This window comes from Dendropsophus ebraccatus, chromosome 4 (genome assembly GCF_027789765.1).
Source record: "Dendropsophus ebraccatus isolate aDenEbr1 chromosome 4, aDenEbr1.pat, whole genome shotgun sequence".
Lineage (NCBI taxonomy): Eukaryota > Metazoa > Chordata > Amphibia > Anura > Hylidae > Dendropsophus > Dendropsophus ebraccatus.
This window is the reverse complement of record NC_091457.1, coordinates 135,659,041-135,674,626: the sequence shown is the minus strand read 5'-3', so window position 1 is coordinate 135,674,626 and position 15,586 is coordinate 135,659,041. Positions and strand designations below refer to the sequence as shown.

At 48.1% G+C, this 15,586-nt stretch overlaps 1 protein-coding gene across 1 annotated transcript in view; it reads right to left on the bottom strand.

Annotated features, from left to right (window-relative positions):
* The window catches only part of LOC138789950 (pre-mRNA-splicing factor ISY1 homolog), a 29,118-nt gene extending 14,359 nt beyond the window's left edge, over window positions 1–14,759 (bottom strand). Inside the window, exons 1-7 of the mRNA XM_069968828.1 lie at window positions 14,676–14,759; window positions 10,472–10,494; window positions 9,668–9,719; window positions 8,326–8,391; window positions 4,852–4,894; window positions 3,788–3,900; window positions 1,475–1,592 (exon numbers count right to left, since the gene is read on the bottom strand). Of these exons, the coding sequence (XP_069824929.1) occupies window positions 1,475–1,592; window positions 3,788–3,900; window positions 4,852–4,894; window positions 8,326–8,391; window positions 9,668–9,719; window positions 10,472–10,494; window positions 14,676–14,678 (418 nt within the window). The 5' untranslated portion in view covers window positions 14,679–14,759. The remainder of the gene's footprint in view (window positions 1–1,474; window positions 1,593–3,787; window positions 3,901–4,851; window positions 4,895–8,325; window positions 8,392–9,667; window positions 9,720–10,471; window positions 10,495–14,675) is intronic.
* Window positions 14,760–15,586: the final 827 nt, after the last annotated feature.

Genomic DNA, 15,586 nt, shown 5'->3' with positions numbered 1-15,586 from the left:
ATTTTGTGGGACTCTGATCGCCGTGCCACCGGCCCGATCGCCGTGAACGGCCGGCCGGCCGTTCACGGCGATCGGGCCGGTGGCACGGCGATCAACATTACTTTTTACAGTAATGGCGGTCGGCGCCGTCCTCGGACAGCACCGACCGCCATTTTTTTCCGGGTCATCGGGTCACCGATGACCCGGAAAGGTTCCGATCGCCACTATTGGCTGATCTGAATTGATTAGCCAATAGCGGCGATCGTAAGCACGGGGGGTGTTAACCACCCCCCGTGCCGTGAAGCTATGATGGCCTGCTATGATTTATAGCAGGCCATCTTCCCCGACCGCTGTGTGTGAACACGCAGCGATCGGGGAAACATCGGGCGTAAATTTACGCCCTGATGCGCTAAGTACCAGGGCGCGAGGGCGTAAGTTTACGCCCGATGTCGTTAAGGGGTTAAAGGGGTTATCCAGCTAAAATCGTTTTCTTTCCAATCAATTGGTTTCAGGAAGATATATTTATATCTATTATTTGCTTTTATTTAAAAATATCAAGACTTCCCATACTTATCAGCTGCCGTATGTCCTGCAGGAAATGTTGTTTTCTTTTAGTCTGACACAGTGCTCTCTACTGTCAATCCCTGTCCAAGACAGGAACTGTCCAAAGCAGGAAAAGTTTATTATGGGAATTTGTCGCTGCTCTGGACAGTTCCTGTCTTGGACAGCTGTGGCTGCAGAGAGCACTGTGTCAGACTAAAAAGGAAAAATTTCCTGCAGGACATACAGCAGCTGATAAGTATGGGAAGAATTGAGATTTTTAAACAGAAGTAAATTACAAATCTATATAACCTTCTGAAACCACTTGATTTGAAAGAAAAAGATTTTCGCTGGATAACCCCTATAACTATATGACTGCAACTTTGTGAAGCAAATGCAGAAACATCACCCTAAAATAACGAACTGAAAAACAAACGAACAATATTTATAGACGGTTTACTTTAAAACAAATCCAATATAAATGCTTCACTAAAAAGGAACAATAAAATAGACGTTAGTTCTCTATTTCTCTATAAGGTGCAATATTTGAGGATGTCACTAAAGAATTCTCTATAGTGCCAGCAAACAACACTCTCCATTCTAAAGCCAGCAGAATTGTGACTGCAGCTCAGGGCTATAGTACAGCCTGTAGCTCAGGATCAGAACAAGATGAATATTATAATGCAGTTACAAATCTATTCAAGGTAAAGGAGTTATCCAGGATTAGATAAACGTAGTTGCTTTCTTCCTAAACAGTGCATCATCTGTCCTCAGGGTGTGTGCAGTATTACAACTTGGCTACATACACTTCAATGGAACTGAGTTGCAATACCGCACACAGACTGAGCAAAAGAGTGGTGTTATTTGTAGAAGAAAGCAGCTATGTTTTTATAACCTTGAATAACTTCTAACTTTTTACTGACTGGTTTTACAGTTCAGGGCACAAAGCACTTACGCTCTTTTTCAAACAACTCCCGAACGCCTGGCAGATCTTTGGCTGCTCCAAAGTACTTGTAGCCTCTGTTTCCTGGCACCTCCTTGCCTTCATGATCAAGCATTTTGGGGCCTATGCGCTAATATAAAAAAAAGAAAGTAAAAGGTCAAATTTGTGTTTCATTGATCTCTACACATAATAAATTACAGACTTCTGGGCACAATAGGGAAGCTAAATAAAGCTAGGTGGCAAAAAAAAAAAAAAAAAGTGACAACAGTTTTATTATTTAATCTTTTTTACTCACTTGGGAAGCAGTCTATTGACCGGTCAGGGTCTAAACAAACTTTTGCCATGTGAAAAGTTTTCTTTATGGTGACACATACACTTTAAATCTCTCAACAAATTGTATCGTATCAGACTGAAGCGAGTACTAGATGGGTTAGGGTTTGACCAACTCTGTTCTTATATGTATGGGCACCATAACGCTCCAGCAGGATATACCTAAAGGCCCTTTTCCACGGAATGATTATCAACCGTTACAGTCGTTAATCGTCCTGTGGAATAGAAGGCAACGATCAGCCGACATAGTTCATGTCGGCTGATCGTTTCTGTGTTGTAAGACATATGACTGTGATAGAAGCGATCTGCTGCCATTGCCCCGTGGATTAGGAGCGGCGGCAGCAAACCGCCAATAACCTCCATAGGCTGCCCGGACGATCACAGGGGCAGCCCCCCCGCAGCTCCCTGCGGCCCCTCCCGGACTCACCAGCGTGTAATAGCGGCGGCAGCAAATAGGGAACGAGGACCAAACAAGCGCCAACAGCGCTCCTTTGCTCCTCACAGTCAGCCTGTGAAATAGGGTCTTAAACTTTCCCAGCCACTGTACTGTAAGATAAGCAATGCCCTCCTTCTCCTGCATCTGCTATTAGTTTCTTTCTCCTTCTCCCTTGACATCTGGATTGGAATTGCTGCGAGACATGAAGTGAAATGCACTACCATACCTTTTTCAAGACTTTTTCTCCTTATCACTGACTGATACAAACCTCCCAGTTGTATGTGCTGGGAAATTTTCCCAATACATTTGGCAGACAGACACCACATGCTATTCGGTGGCTCAAAAGGAGGCAACAATTTCTATAAATACAACATTTTTGAAGGTATACATGAATGTTACCCATATGTGTTAAAAATGTTGAACACAACTTGCTGCCAAGGCAAGAACAGCTCAGGTCTATCAGAGCAGGACTCTAAAGGGCCTATTACACGGGTCGTCAGAGGAGCAAACGAGCGCTCTCAGCTCCTCGTTCCCCGCTCGCTGCCGCCGCTATTCAACGCGGCGGCAGCGAGCGGGGGCGGCGGGGGGGCTGCCCGGGGGATCGCTAGATCGTCTGGACAGCCCATAGGATATAGCAGCGTCTGCTGCTGACGCTCCTATTCAACGGAGTGACGGCAGCAGATCGCTGCTATATCAGTCGCTTGTTTTTCAACATGTTGAAAAACAAGCAACTGCAACGAATCAGCCGACATGAACGATGTTGGCTGATCGTTGCACTCTATTCCACGGGACGATTATCGTCCGTAGCGGCCGATAATCGTTCCGTGGAATAGGGCCTTAAGTTCTGTCCAACAGGGAGGTTCCTGAGCAATGACTTTCTCCTTTGTGATGTCCATAAGCCCTATTAGATCTCATACACCGGGTTAGTCTATATATATAAAAAAAAATAATAAAAATTTATATATATATATATATATATATATATATATATATAAATTAAAGTGAACATACTATTAGGCACATTGCTTTAACCCCTTAACGACGCATGATGGGTATACCAGTCATGCGGCCGTTAAGGGTAAACAGAGAGGGCTCCCGGCATGAGTCCTCTCTGCAGCCCGCGGTCCCAGGTTGCTATGTGCAGCCAGGGACCGCAGGTATTAGCCACCGCCGCCAGCTAATTATTCAAATGCAGCTGTCAAAGCTGACAGCTGCATTTGAATAGTATATGTGCCCCCTGTCCCTGGTGTCTAGTGGGGGATCCACCCCCCCAACCCTTTAGATGCAGCTGTCATGTTTGACAGCTGCATCTAACGGTGTTAATTAGCAGGAGCGGCAATCGGTCCGCTCCCGCTAAAAGTCGCAGTCCTGTGCTGCAGATAGCAGTCGGGATCGCAATAGTTCAGAGCGGGGTTGCGGCGCTGCGCGGCCCCCCTCTGACCTCCTCTTGCGGGCATATGCCATACAGATACGGCATATGTCCCTAAGAGGTTAAGATAAAGACTTTTTAGCTGATCTGTCCTCGGCAGAAAACCTTGTGTATGCCCAGTTTTACTTACCCCATAATCAGGACCACCCAGCTCTTTTATTCGGACCTCCCAGTGACCCTTTTCTCGGATAAGCTTGTTTATTTCATCATTCAAGTCGCGAATTCTGAATTCGCCAAGACCGGCTAAACAGAAAGATATAGGTATTTAATATGAAGACGCTAATATTTGACACATTAAGAACCGATGTTATGAGATATTTTAAAATTTAATACCTCAATTTAATACCTCCAATACTTAATTACGTGTAGCAAATATTATACAATGTCTCATCCTAAGAATTAATAGTCTAAAAACCACTTTAAAAATGAAAAAAGTTTTCCAGAGCTTCACAAGGCTGCACTTGGTAACAATACTTTAAGGGCCCTATTCCACAGTAACGATAATCGGCCGAATCGGACCCATTTGGCCCGATTCGGACGATTATCGTTCAGTGGAATAGAGAGAAAGATCAGCCGACGATCGTTCATTTAGGGCCAGACGTAAAATCATCGTTCCCCCACCCATCGTCGGTCGCCCACCGCACCGCTATTCAACCGTAGCGATGCGCGGCGGGCGACCGACGATTTGACAAGCAGCAGCATCATACATTACCTGCAGGGCTTCTCCTGTGCGCTGTCTTCGTCCCCGGGTCCCGCACGCTCTATCTTCAGAATGGCCTGTCAGCTGACGGAGTGCTCAGCCAATCACAGGCCGGGACCGCTGCGGCCTGTGATTGGCTGAGTGGCCTGTCAGCTGACAGGCCATTCTGAAGATAGAGCGTGTGGGACCCGGGGACGAAGACAACGCGGAGGAGAAGCCCTGCAGGTAATGTACGATGCTGCAAGGACATCGGTAACGATGTCCCTGCAGCCCTCGCTCTACAATCAACGGGCCGTGGAATAGGCCCAGTAAACGAGCAGCGATCTAGCAGTTCAGCGCTCGTTTACATCATTGATCGGGCCCTCCTCGGCCCGTGGAATAGGACCCTAACCCTGTAAATGTATGCTGATGCTGTAATCCCACAGTTGTTCTCCAGAGGGTGGCCAACCTCTTTAATGTATAAGAACAATCATTAGGATATATCACAATCTTACCATTCTGAATCTGTGCCACTTTCTTTGAAATCTCACCAATGATCTAATAAAAGAAAAGTAAATTAAAAGGATTAGCATAACTTTTCAAGCGCTGTATAATAAAATGACCAATGAAACCCTAGGTATTGTACCCGGAAAATGCTGAGATATAAGTCTTCTTGTCAATATATATGATGCTCAAATGCCCAGGTGTTGTTCCTCAGCAAGGAAAGAGCCCGAGAATTAGCCAGTCCATCTCCTCTATTCACCACCTCCTTGCCCACTTGCACATGCCTATCCCCCTTTCACAGCCACTAGGCTTCTTTACTAAAAGTGGTGAACGTGAAATCACCCCTTGGGGTCCTCTTCTTAACAAGGCATCTAATATCTCAATGCTGAAATAGACTGTGGAGGTTTTTTATAATTAAAGGAAAAGTCCCACGAAAATAAAAATAAAAAAAATCACAAGCAGGCAGTAGGGGTGGGAGAATATAATAAAAAAAAAGTATCTAAGCCCATGCAGCACTGCCTTACCAATCCCTGATAGCCAACGGCCTCCTGCAGCTCCTACCATTGCAATGTCATGTACCCGGCTGATATATTGCCTATACAGCCAATTAGATACTGGGGCGGGACATCATTGCATTCATTGACAGGTCAAGCATGCAACCAATCCATCAGATGTTGCGGCAGTAGGAGCTGCAAGAAGCTGGCGACTGTCAGAGATCGGTATGGCAGCGCTGAGGGGGCACGGGGATGAGTACTTTAATTTATTTTTACCCCTTAAGCTGCTGAAAGGTTACATTTTACATAATATGTTCAGTTGGCCACATGCCCAATCTTTCATAGAAAAGATGTATGAGTGTAAAACAGTACAGGCTTAAAGCGGCACTATCAGCAGGTTCTTCCCAGAGAACCTGCTGATATGCTGCAGTAGTTGGGTATGTCAGTAGTATATCGCCATTACTTTAAGCCCTCTCCTCCCCGGGGTTCATGCATGCGTGGGAAGCAGCCCGTCTCCAGCGGGACTGCTTCCCTGTGCAGCCGCAGTGTATAGAGCCCACTATGCAGTTATAAATATGCATGGACGGGCAGGATAGGCAGGACGGGAGAGACTCTCCGGCCCCAAGCAACGCCCTGAATGCTCTTTTTCTAGTAATTTGCATAAGAGCATTTAGTGATTTTACAATCAATGCAGGGGAGGACAGGGCTTAAAGTAATGGCTATGTACTACTGACATACACAGCTACTGTGGCATATCAGCAGGTTCTCTGGGAAGATCCTGCTGATAGTGCCGCTTTGTCTGATTTAATATTGTGGTGTTTGATAAAATGATCGCTATTTGTTAAAGCTGAAGAATGTTTGGAGGATTCAGGAACAGAATTATCTACTGATCATACTGCCAGCTTCTGCACAGTTTGCCAGTGTAACATCCCTGGTTACCAGTGGCGGATTAAATGTACCCTGGGCCCCGGGCTGTCAACCCAACCTGGTCCCCCTCCCGGTCAATCTGCCCAAATTTTAATCCGCTACTGACCCCCCCCCCCCCCCCCCCCCCACGCTGTCCCCAATAAACACTGCCTGCCTCCCCTCCCTGCTGGCCCCAATAAACATAATGTTTGGTCCCTTGCTGCTACCCCCAGTAAGCATTGTCCACCCCACCTCCACTGCCCCCAATAAACATATTGCCACCTGGTTTCCTTCTGTTGCCCCCCCTCCCCCCCAGGTCACAGCAGCACAGAGGTTGTCAGGAGAGGAGAGGGCTGATCTTATAGGGGAGGTCACAGGGTCACAGCAGCACAGAGGATGTCAGGAGAGGAGGGCGCTGATCTTATAGGGGAGGTCACAGGGTCACAGCAGCACAGAGGATGTCAGGAGAGGAGGGTGCTGATCTATAGGGGAGGTTACAGCAGCACAGAGGATGTCAGCTGGCCCCCTCTTCCCCCCTTATAGATGGTCCCCCTCTTCCCTCCCCCCCCCCCTTATAGATGGTCCCCCTCTTCCCTCTCCCCCCCCTTATAGATGGTCGCCCTCTTCCCTCTTCCCCCCCTTATAGATGGTCCCCCTCTTCCCTCCCCCCCCCCTTATAGATAGTCCCCCTCATTGCTGGCCCCCTCTTCCCTCTCCCCCCCTTTATAGATGGTCCCCCTCATTGCTGGCCCCCTCTTCCCTATCCCCCCCTTTATAGATGGTCCCCCTCATTGCTGGCCCCCTCTTCCCTCTTAAAGATGGTCCCCCTCATTGCTGCCCTCCCTTTATAGATGGTCCCCCTCATTGCTGCCCCCCTTTATAGATGGTCCCCCTCATTGCTGCCCCCCTTATAGATGGTCCCCCTCATTGCTGCCCCCCCTTATAGATGGTCCCCCTCATTGCTGCCCCCCCTTATAGATGGTCCCCCTCATTGCTGCCCCCCCTTATAGATGGTCCCCCTCATTGCTGCCCCCCCCTTATAGATGGTCCCCCTCATCGCTGCCCAACCCCCCTTATAGATGGTCCTCCTCATTGCTGCCCCCCCTCATTGCTGCCCCCCCTTATAGATGGTCCCCCTCATTGCTGCCCCCCCTTTATAGATGGTCCCCCTCATTGCTGCCCCCCCTTATAGATGGTCCCCCTAATTGCTGCCCCCCCTTATAGATGGTCCCCCTCATTGCTGCCCCCCCTTATAGATGGTCCCCCTCATTGCTGCCCCCCCCTTATAGATGGTCCCCCTCATTGCTGCCCCCCCCTTTATAGATGGTCCCCCTCATTGCTGCCCCCCCCTTATAGATGGTCCCCCTCATTGCTGCCCCCCCCTTATAGATGGTCCCCCTCATTGCTGCCCCCCCCTTATAGATGGTCCCCCTCATTGCTGCCCCCCCTTATAGATGGTCCCCCTCATTGCTGCCCCCCCTTATAGATGGTCCCCCTCATTGCTGCCCCCCTTTATAGATGGTCCCCCTCATTGCTGCCCCCCCCCCCCCCCCCGCAGATAACACACAACAAAAAAAAAAAAAAAACACAACAGTACTCACCTGCCATCCGTTCCCCCGTCGAGCCTCCTGGTCTGTCCCCGTCTGATGCGCGGCTGCCGGGGGTGTCCCGTCCTATCCCCGGCAGCTCGCGCATCAGAGAGCTCCCCGTGCGCCGGAAGTCATAGCCACAGGCGCACGGGGAGCTCACTGATGCGCGCGCTGCCGGGGATAGGACGGGACACCTTCGGCAGCCGCTCATCAGCCGGGGGACAGATGGATGAAATAATGCTTGCGGTCACAAGAGAGTCACCCGCAGTAGCGGATTATAATGTGGGCGGCGTGGCATGGGCCCCCCGGAGCCTCGGGCCCCGGGCGGCCGCCCAAACCGCCTATATTATAATCCGCCACTGCTGGTTACTAGTGCATCACTTTGCTAAACACAGAGCACAATCATAATGCACTTTATATGTTACTGGGACAGTAAAATACACTCTACTCTCTAGAAAGTTTATCTTCTGACCATATAATAAAACAGATCACATACCTGTCTTCTCCACTTCTCTGCTTTTGGCAACTCATGACATTCAGAGGCAAGAAATGGTCTCCTTTCCTATTTGAGGAAAAAGATTATATTAATAATATTTACAACTCTGTTTTGAGAGTAAAGGCTCTGTCAGTAAAATGTATATCCATTTTATAGACTTGTACAAATCCTGTAAAAAAATGTTTGGCTGGTGACAGATAAGGGGCAGGGTATAGCACATACAGCTATTTTGAGTCCAGATTCGCCACAGAAAGGAGGTCCCAATGCTGCCTAGATTTCCCATGAATCCTCTGGCTTTGCTGAGAGAGGGGGTGGAGTCTCATCACTGCAGATTCCGTAACAAACCTATCACCTGGCACAAAATGCTGACATTAGGGATGGTCCAAACCTGCTTCGGGTCGGGTTCGTACAAACCCGAACTCTCTGCAATGATTCCCGCTGCCTGGCGCCTCCGTGGAGGGGGTGGATACAGCGGGAGGACCGCCTGGAAAACTGGGATACAGCCATAGCCTGTATCCCAGTTTTGCAGGCGGTCCTCCCACTGTATCCACCCACTGCATGGAGCAGGCAGACAGCGGGAATCTCATGCCGAGCGTTCAGGTTCTTACGAACCCGAACCTCAGAATATTTGGACCATCCCTAGCTGACATTCATAAGCGCTATGTTATGGTATATATCCTGATATGATAGAGACAGCAGGAGATGTAGATGAGTCTTGGAGCTGCCAGAGATGACAGGATAGGTGATGTCATCTCCTAGTTCACAGGAAGTCGATGACCCAGGACAGACCACAGACCCTCAGTCATGAATTAAAGGAGAAGTCCGTCGAAAATTTTTATTAAAGTATTGTATTGCCCCCCAAAAGTTATACAAATCCCTAATATACACTTATTACGGGAAATGCTTTTTTCCCTGCACTTACTACTGCATCAAGGCTTCACTTCCTGGATAAAATGGTGATGTCACAACCCGACTCCCACGTTTTTTTTTTCCCCCTAACACTCATTACAAAGTTATATAGCTTCGTAATGTGTGTTAGTCACCAAACTGGAGCGCCTCTCTCCCCCCCCACCCCGGATTGGCTGAGCAAGCTGGAAGCCATGTGATGTGATCCAGCCAATGAAAAGGCTACTGTGCGCATCGGCAGCCTTTTCACTCCTATTCATGCCGTGTGATTGTGTTCATAGTTACTTGAACTTTCAACAGTAGGAGTGACTGCACAGCGATTGGGGGAGAAATCATAACAACAGGTATTCTAACTAATCCTACAGAAGTTACAGCTGTGGAGTCCTGTCAGAAACTTAAACTACTTTTAGTGAAAGAAACAGTTCCAGAGCCTTACCTTAACTTTCCCTTCTTCAAGCTGGGCTTGGCGAAATCTCGCCAAAGCCGTCCTAGAAAAAAATAAAAAAAAAACAAAGAAAAAAAATATATATATTAATGTAAATATTGGTAACATTTCAACATTACAAATAAACATTTGGCTTTTGACCCTCTTAAACAGAAACAACTTGGCATCATTGTTGTACTATTGGTTATGTAAATAAAAGTATAACCACAAGGAGCAGCACAAAAGTGAAGCCTATGTGCATAGCAACAAATGAGTACAGATTATATTTTTCTAGAAAAGGATTTTGTGTGTGCCTAAAACCACAAACACATGTACATAAGTTTCCCTGAGCAGCTTGATGTATCAATATCATGTCGGGAGCAGGGAAACTGCTTATATCTTATATGGAGATTCAAAGTTTCACCACTCCAGGCATGAATATCATGCCGGGAAAATTCTCCATTACAGGGCAGACCACATTCCCTCATATGCACAAACATGGCCATAAACCACAGCCCCACAAGGATGCTGATAATCCCAGCAACACTGCATGGCTATTTGTGAACAAATTGGTTTCAGCCAAATTGGGATCTCAAAGAGAGGAACGGAGCCTAATTTTAGCACATGACAGATAAGTGCTCTAGATCCCATTCAGTGGGTACAAGAACAACTTCAAAACTCCCTGTAATGTTAAATATTACCCAGAATTACAACATTCATACTGGTAATGTATTGAGGCATGGAGCCCAAATCAGAGACACGTAACCCACCAACATCTACATTGCAGAAGATGTTATAAACAGTAAAGATACTTACATGGCTTTCTCTGCATTACGAGCCTGTCAATGAGAATAAAAAAATAAGGTTAGGAAATCTTAGTTATGACATACACGTGTTATAATGTATGCTGCCTAATGATGAGAACAGTACAGTTATTCATGACAACATTGGTTACACCTGATCTTAACCATGGGGGTGTCTGTCCTGAAAATAAGCCATCTAAACACACAATCTCCCATCCAGCCAGAAGTTTTATTTACTCTTCAAACTAACAAGGTGAGTGGTAAAAATCTGCCCTGCAGATAATTCAACCATTTGTTGTGGATAGAAATCCACATCTGTAGTGAAATTGAATCTGCAATTAGGTTACAAACCCACTTGGCGGGTCTGCAGCGAGTCTCCATGCTGCGTTTTTGCAGCGAGACTCGCTGCAGATCCCGGCCCTATGCTTTTAATGGCAGACAAACACGCAGCAGGGATGTACATCCCTGCTGCGAGTTTGTCTGCAGCCCTCCCCATTAACCCCCAGGCCGCCGGAGCTGATACTTCACCTGATCCCGGCTCCGGCGGTTCCCGATGTCTTCAGCAAGCCGGAGCGGGGACCAGGTGAAGTATATGCTCCAGCCAGCTGCCGGCAGCCCCGATCGCCCCCCCCCCCCCCCCCCGCAGCCCCGGCCGCCCGATCGCCCCCCCCCCCCCCCCCGCAGCCCCGGCCGCCCGATCGCCCCCCCCTCCCCCGCAGCACCGATCGCACGCCCCCCCGCAGCACCGATCGCACGTCCCCCCCCGATTAAGCGATCGGCGCTTGGGGGGGTTGGGGGGGGGGGAAATCGGGCGGCCGGGGCTGCGGGGGGGCGATCGGGCGGCCGGGGCTGAGGAGGGGGCGATCGGGGCTGCGGGCGGCTGGCTGGAGCATATACTTCACCTGGTCCCCGCTCCGGCTTGCTGAAGACATCGGGAACCGCCGGAGCCGGGATCAGGTGAAGTATCAGCTCCGGCGGCCGGGGGGTTAATGGGGTGGGCTGCAGACAAACTCGCAGCAGGGATGTACATCCCTGCTGCGTGTTTGTCTGCCATTAAAAGCATAGGGCCGGGATCTGCAGCGAGTCTCGCTGCAAAAACGCAGCATGGAGACTGCAGATCCGCCAAGTGGGTTTGTAACCTAAAGGGGTACTCCGGGATGGGGGGCTGTTTCGCCTATGGCCTGGGAGGAGGTGGATGAGGGTAACAACGTCCCCTTACCTCCCCAGTTCCAGCGCCGGATCCCAGATCGCGCCCCTCCAGTCTGCGCTGGCCAGCTGCTTCCTGGTCTCTGACGCAGGCTTGAGATGTGACGTTTTAAGTCCGCTCAGCCAGTCAGTGGCAGAGGTGGGATCTCGCATCCATAGCACCGATCCGGCCCACTCCATTATAAATAGAAACCAGCAGGCCGTCAAGGGGCAGATTGGCACTGCTCCTAAAAGGTGCCTCAGTGCTACTAATGGTCTCACCGGACCATGGAGCAAATGACTAACTCCACCAGAACAGTGCAGAAGAGGAAGGTAAGACACATACCTGCTTCCTCAGCGTTGGATTCTTCTAACCTGCTAATAGTTCCACTTTAAAGTGTACCTGTCGTTTAACAGAGACATGTTAAACGTTTTGATCAGTCCGGGTCTGAGTGTTGAGAACTGTACCAATCGGTAGATAGAGCGAGGAGAGGACGCACTCCACACTCTGAAAAAAAGAAAAGAAAAAAAAGAGCCAAGCTCTATAGACGCGAGTCTGACTCTTTTTTTCTAACACAGAGCAGGAGTAGACCGCGATGCAGCGCATCCTCTCCCCGATCAGTACAGGTTTAAACACTCAGACCCGGACCGATCAAATCTTTTGTCATGTCTCTATGATGTGAAAGGTTTTCACAAACAGGTACGAGCCCCTGCCACATGAACAAAGCTTTTTAAATGTCATATTAATTGGCCGGGGTCAGGGTGTTCAGTCCCCCATCAACCACTAGAACAAGTCGTGTGAAGCAGGCAGCTGTGCTGTGCACTCCCCAGCTCAGTGAAGGGGATGGTCTCCACTGTACATCTATAAAGCCCATCTCCTGCAGAAAAAGCTGAGTGACGAGGAGGTAAGCATTCAGCCACATTTCCCCTGGCTTGTCCTAACAATTAGGAAGTGCCTGAACAACCAGATCTAACCAATCAAAACATTCAACATGCCTGTGTGACATTTCAGTCTCTACTTGTAAAGACTCATGTGAACACAATATACGGTTGCAGAACTTCTTGGCAGATGAAAAGTCACCCCTTTCTTACACCTTACAATGCACTGGGGAAAGTTAAAAGAAGAAGTCCGGCGAAAATGTTTATTAAAGAAAATTTATACAAATTACCAATATACACTTATTAGGGGAAATGCTTATAAAGTGCTATTTCCCTGCACTTACTACTGCATCAAGGCTTCACTTCCTGGATAAAATGGTGATGTCACGACCCAACTCCCAGAGCTGTGCGGGCTGTGCCTGCTGGAGAAGATGATGGCAGAGGGATGTTCAGTATCCCTCCAGTGCCCTGTGTCCCTCAGTGTGCCTCTGCCATCATCCTCTCCAGCAGCCACAGCCCGCACAGCTCTGGGAGTCGGGTCGTGACATCACCATTTTATCCAGAAAGTGACATCACCATTTTATCCAGGAAGTGAAGCCTTGATGAAGTAGTAAGTGCAGGGAAAAAAAGCACTTTATAAGCATTTGCCGTAGTAAGTGTATATTGGTTATTTGTATAACTTTTGGGGGGGCAATACTAATAAAAAATTTCACCGAACTCCTCCTTTAACCCCTAGGCGTATAGGTACGTCCTGGGCCGCCTACGGGTGTTCAGAGCGAGGCCGTGCTCTTAACCGCCACGGTCTTGGGTGCCACATGTAGCCCGGGACAGCGGCTATTAGCAGGCACGGCCCGATCGCTGTGCCCGCTAATTAAGTAATCGGATGCAGCTATCAAAGTTGATAGCTACATCCGATTACCTTATGCAGCCCATCCCTGGTGTCTAGTAGGGTGGATCGCTCCTGCGGGACGTCCACACGTCCGGCTTGAGCCGGGGTCTGCGCCGTAATGGCTCTGATCCCGGGCCCAGCGCTCGATTGCTTCCGGCTGCAGCAGCTGGAAGCAATCCAGTGCCTATTTCATACTGTATAACTATACAGCATAGATCTCAATGAGAGATCAGTGTGCTTATACTAGAAGTCCCCCAGGGGGACTTTTAGTATAAGTGTAAAAGAAAAAAAAAAAATTGTAAATAAAAAATCCCCTCCCCTAATAAAAGTTTGAATCACCCCCCTTTTTCCATGTTATAAATAAAAATAAACATGTTTCGTATCGCCGCGTGCGTAAACCGCCCAAACTATTAATTTATCATGCTCCTGATCTCGCACAGTAAACAGCGTAAGCGCAAACAAATCACAAAGTGCAAAATTGCTCATTTTTGGTCGCATCAAATCCAGAAAAATTGTAATAAAAAGCGATCAAAAAGTCGTATATGCGCAATCAAGGTACCGATAGAAAGTACAGATCATGGCGCAAAAAAATGACACCTCACACAGCCCCATAGACCAAAGGATAAAAGCGCTAGAAGCCTGGGAATAGAGCAATTTTAAGGAACGTATATTTGTTAACAATGGTTTGAATTTTTTACAGGCCATCAGATACAATATAAGTTATACATGTTATATCTCATTGTAATCATAACAACTTGAGGAACATATATATAACATGTCAGTTCTACCCCAGGGCGAACAGTGTAAAAACAGCTATATCCACGTCCTCCACTGTAAACCCTGCAGCCATAGCTGATACCTGTGCTGGCTGTGAGGTTTCCCCTTGTAGCAGTCAGACATGTCCTATTAGACAGGTGTTCCCTGAGCAGTGGCTCTCCAGCTGCTGTAAAACTACAACTCCCACCATGTCCTGTCACTGCATGATGGAAGCTGGGGTTGTGCAACAACTGCAGAGCCACAGGTTGGGTAACGCTGTAACAGAGGAGCACGATGGGTATTGTCACAGCTCACTCTAGGGGGCTATAGGCGGCACGCATGAGATATGGCGACACACACAGCAGACTTCATCATATGCAGGACTTCATCATATGGGTAACAGTCGGCTTTATCGGCACATGCTGAGACTTATATTCCCCCCACAGCCGAAGCCCCAGCCGCGGGTCACACAGTATACACATCCACTAAACATTCATTCGCATCTCACCATTGTAGGAGCTCTGACAGCGACCCTACGCGAGAACCACACCACATCAGCGGCGCACCGGAAGTGACGACACGACAGCGGCTCGCATATTAAACGTAATTCCCCTTCTTTCTTCTGTTATCTGGCGCCACCTGCTGTTAGAAAATAATATTACATCACATTGATGACTGCTTGTTTTTAACTTTTTGACTACCGTAGACATTTTTATCTTTCTTTCTTGTTTGATAAACTAGCAAAAATAAAAACTCATACATGTACATACTTGTACATGAAACTAACATCATCCAAAGAGAATAATGCACCTACTGCTAAATTAATTTATCAAGGCCATGTTCACATACAGTGTTATTGGCTGAAGAGATTACTTTGTTTATTTATTTATCTATTTTTAGCGATTTACAGCTCAAAAATGGTTAAAGTGTCTGGCAGTCAGCCTTTTATTAATACACTGCTACCCATCCATATAAAACGTTATCCTTACCTGTCAGCGCTCCCTTGGTGTCCTCCTCTGGTGTTGCCAGTGTCCTCTGCTGAGTGCAGAGCTTCCACTACCAAGACTATCTCAGCCAATCACTGACTGAGGCGGGACAGCGTCGCTGCCAGTAATTGGCTGAGCAGACTGTCACTCCCGAGATGAGTTCATCTCGGGAGTGGAGGCTCTGCACTCAGAGGGGCATACCAGTGACACCAGAAAAGGACACAGAGGGAGCACTGACATGTAAGGATAACATGTTTATTGTTTTATATGGGCGGGTAGCAGTATATTAAAAAAAAAAGGCTGTCCACTGAATTAACTTGGCCCCGATAGTTCACTGCCGGGACCCCCACTGGTCACAGGCATGGAGGTGAAATGCGCCCCAGAATAAATAGAGTGCTCTGCCCATGTGTGGCTGCCTGACACTCATTCTCTA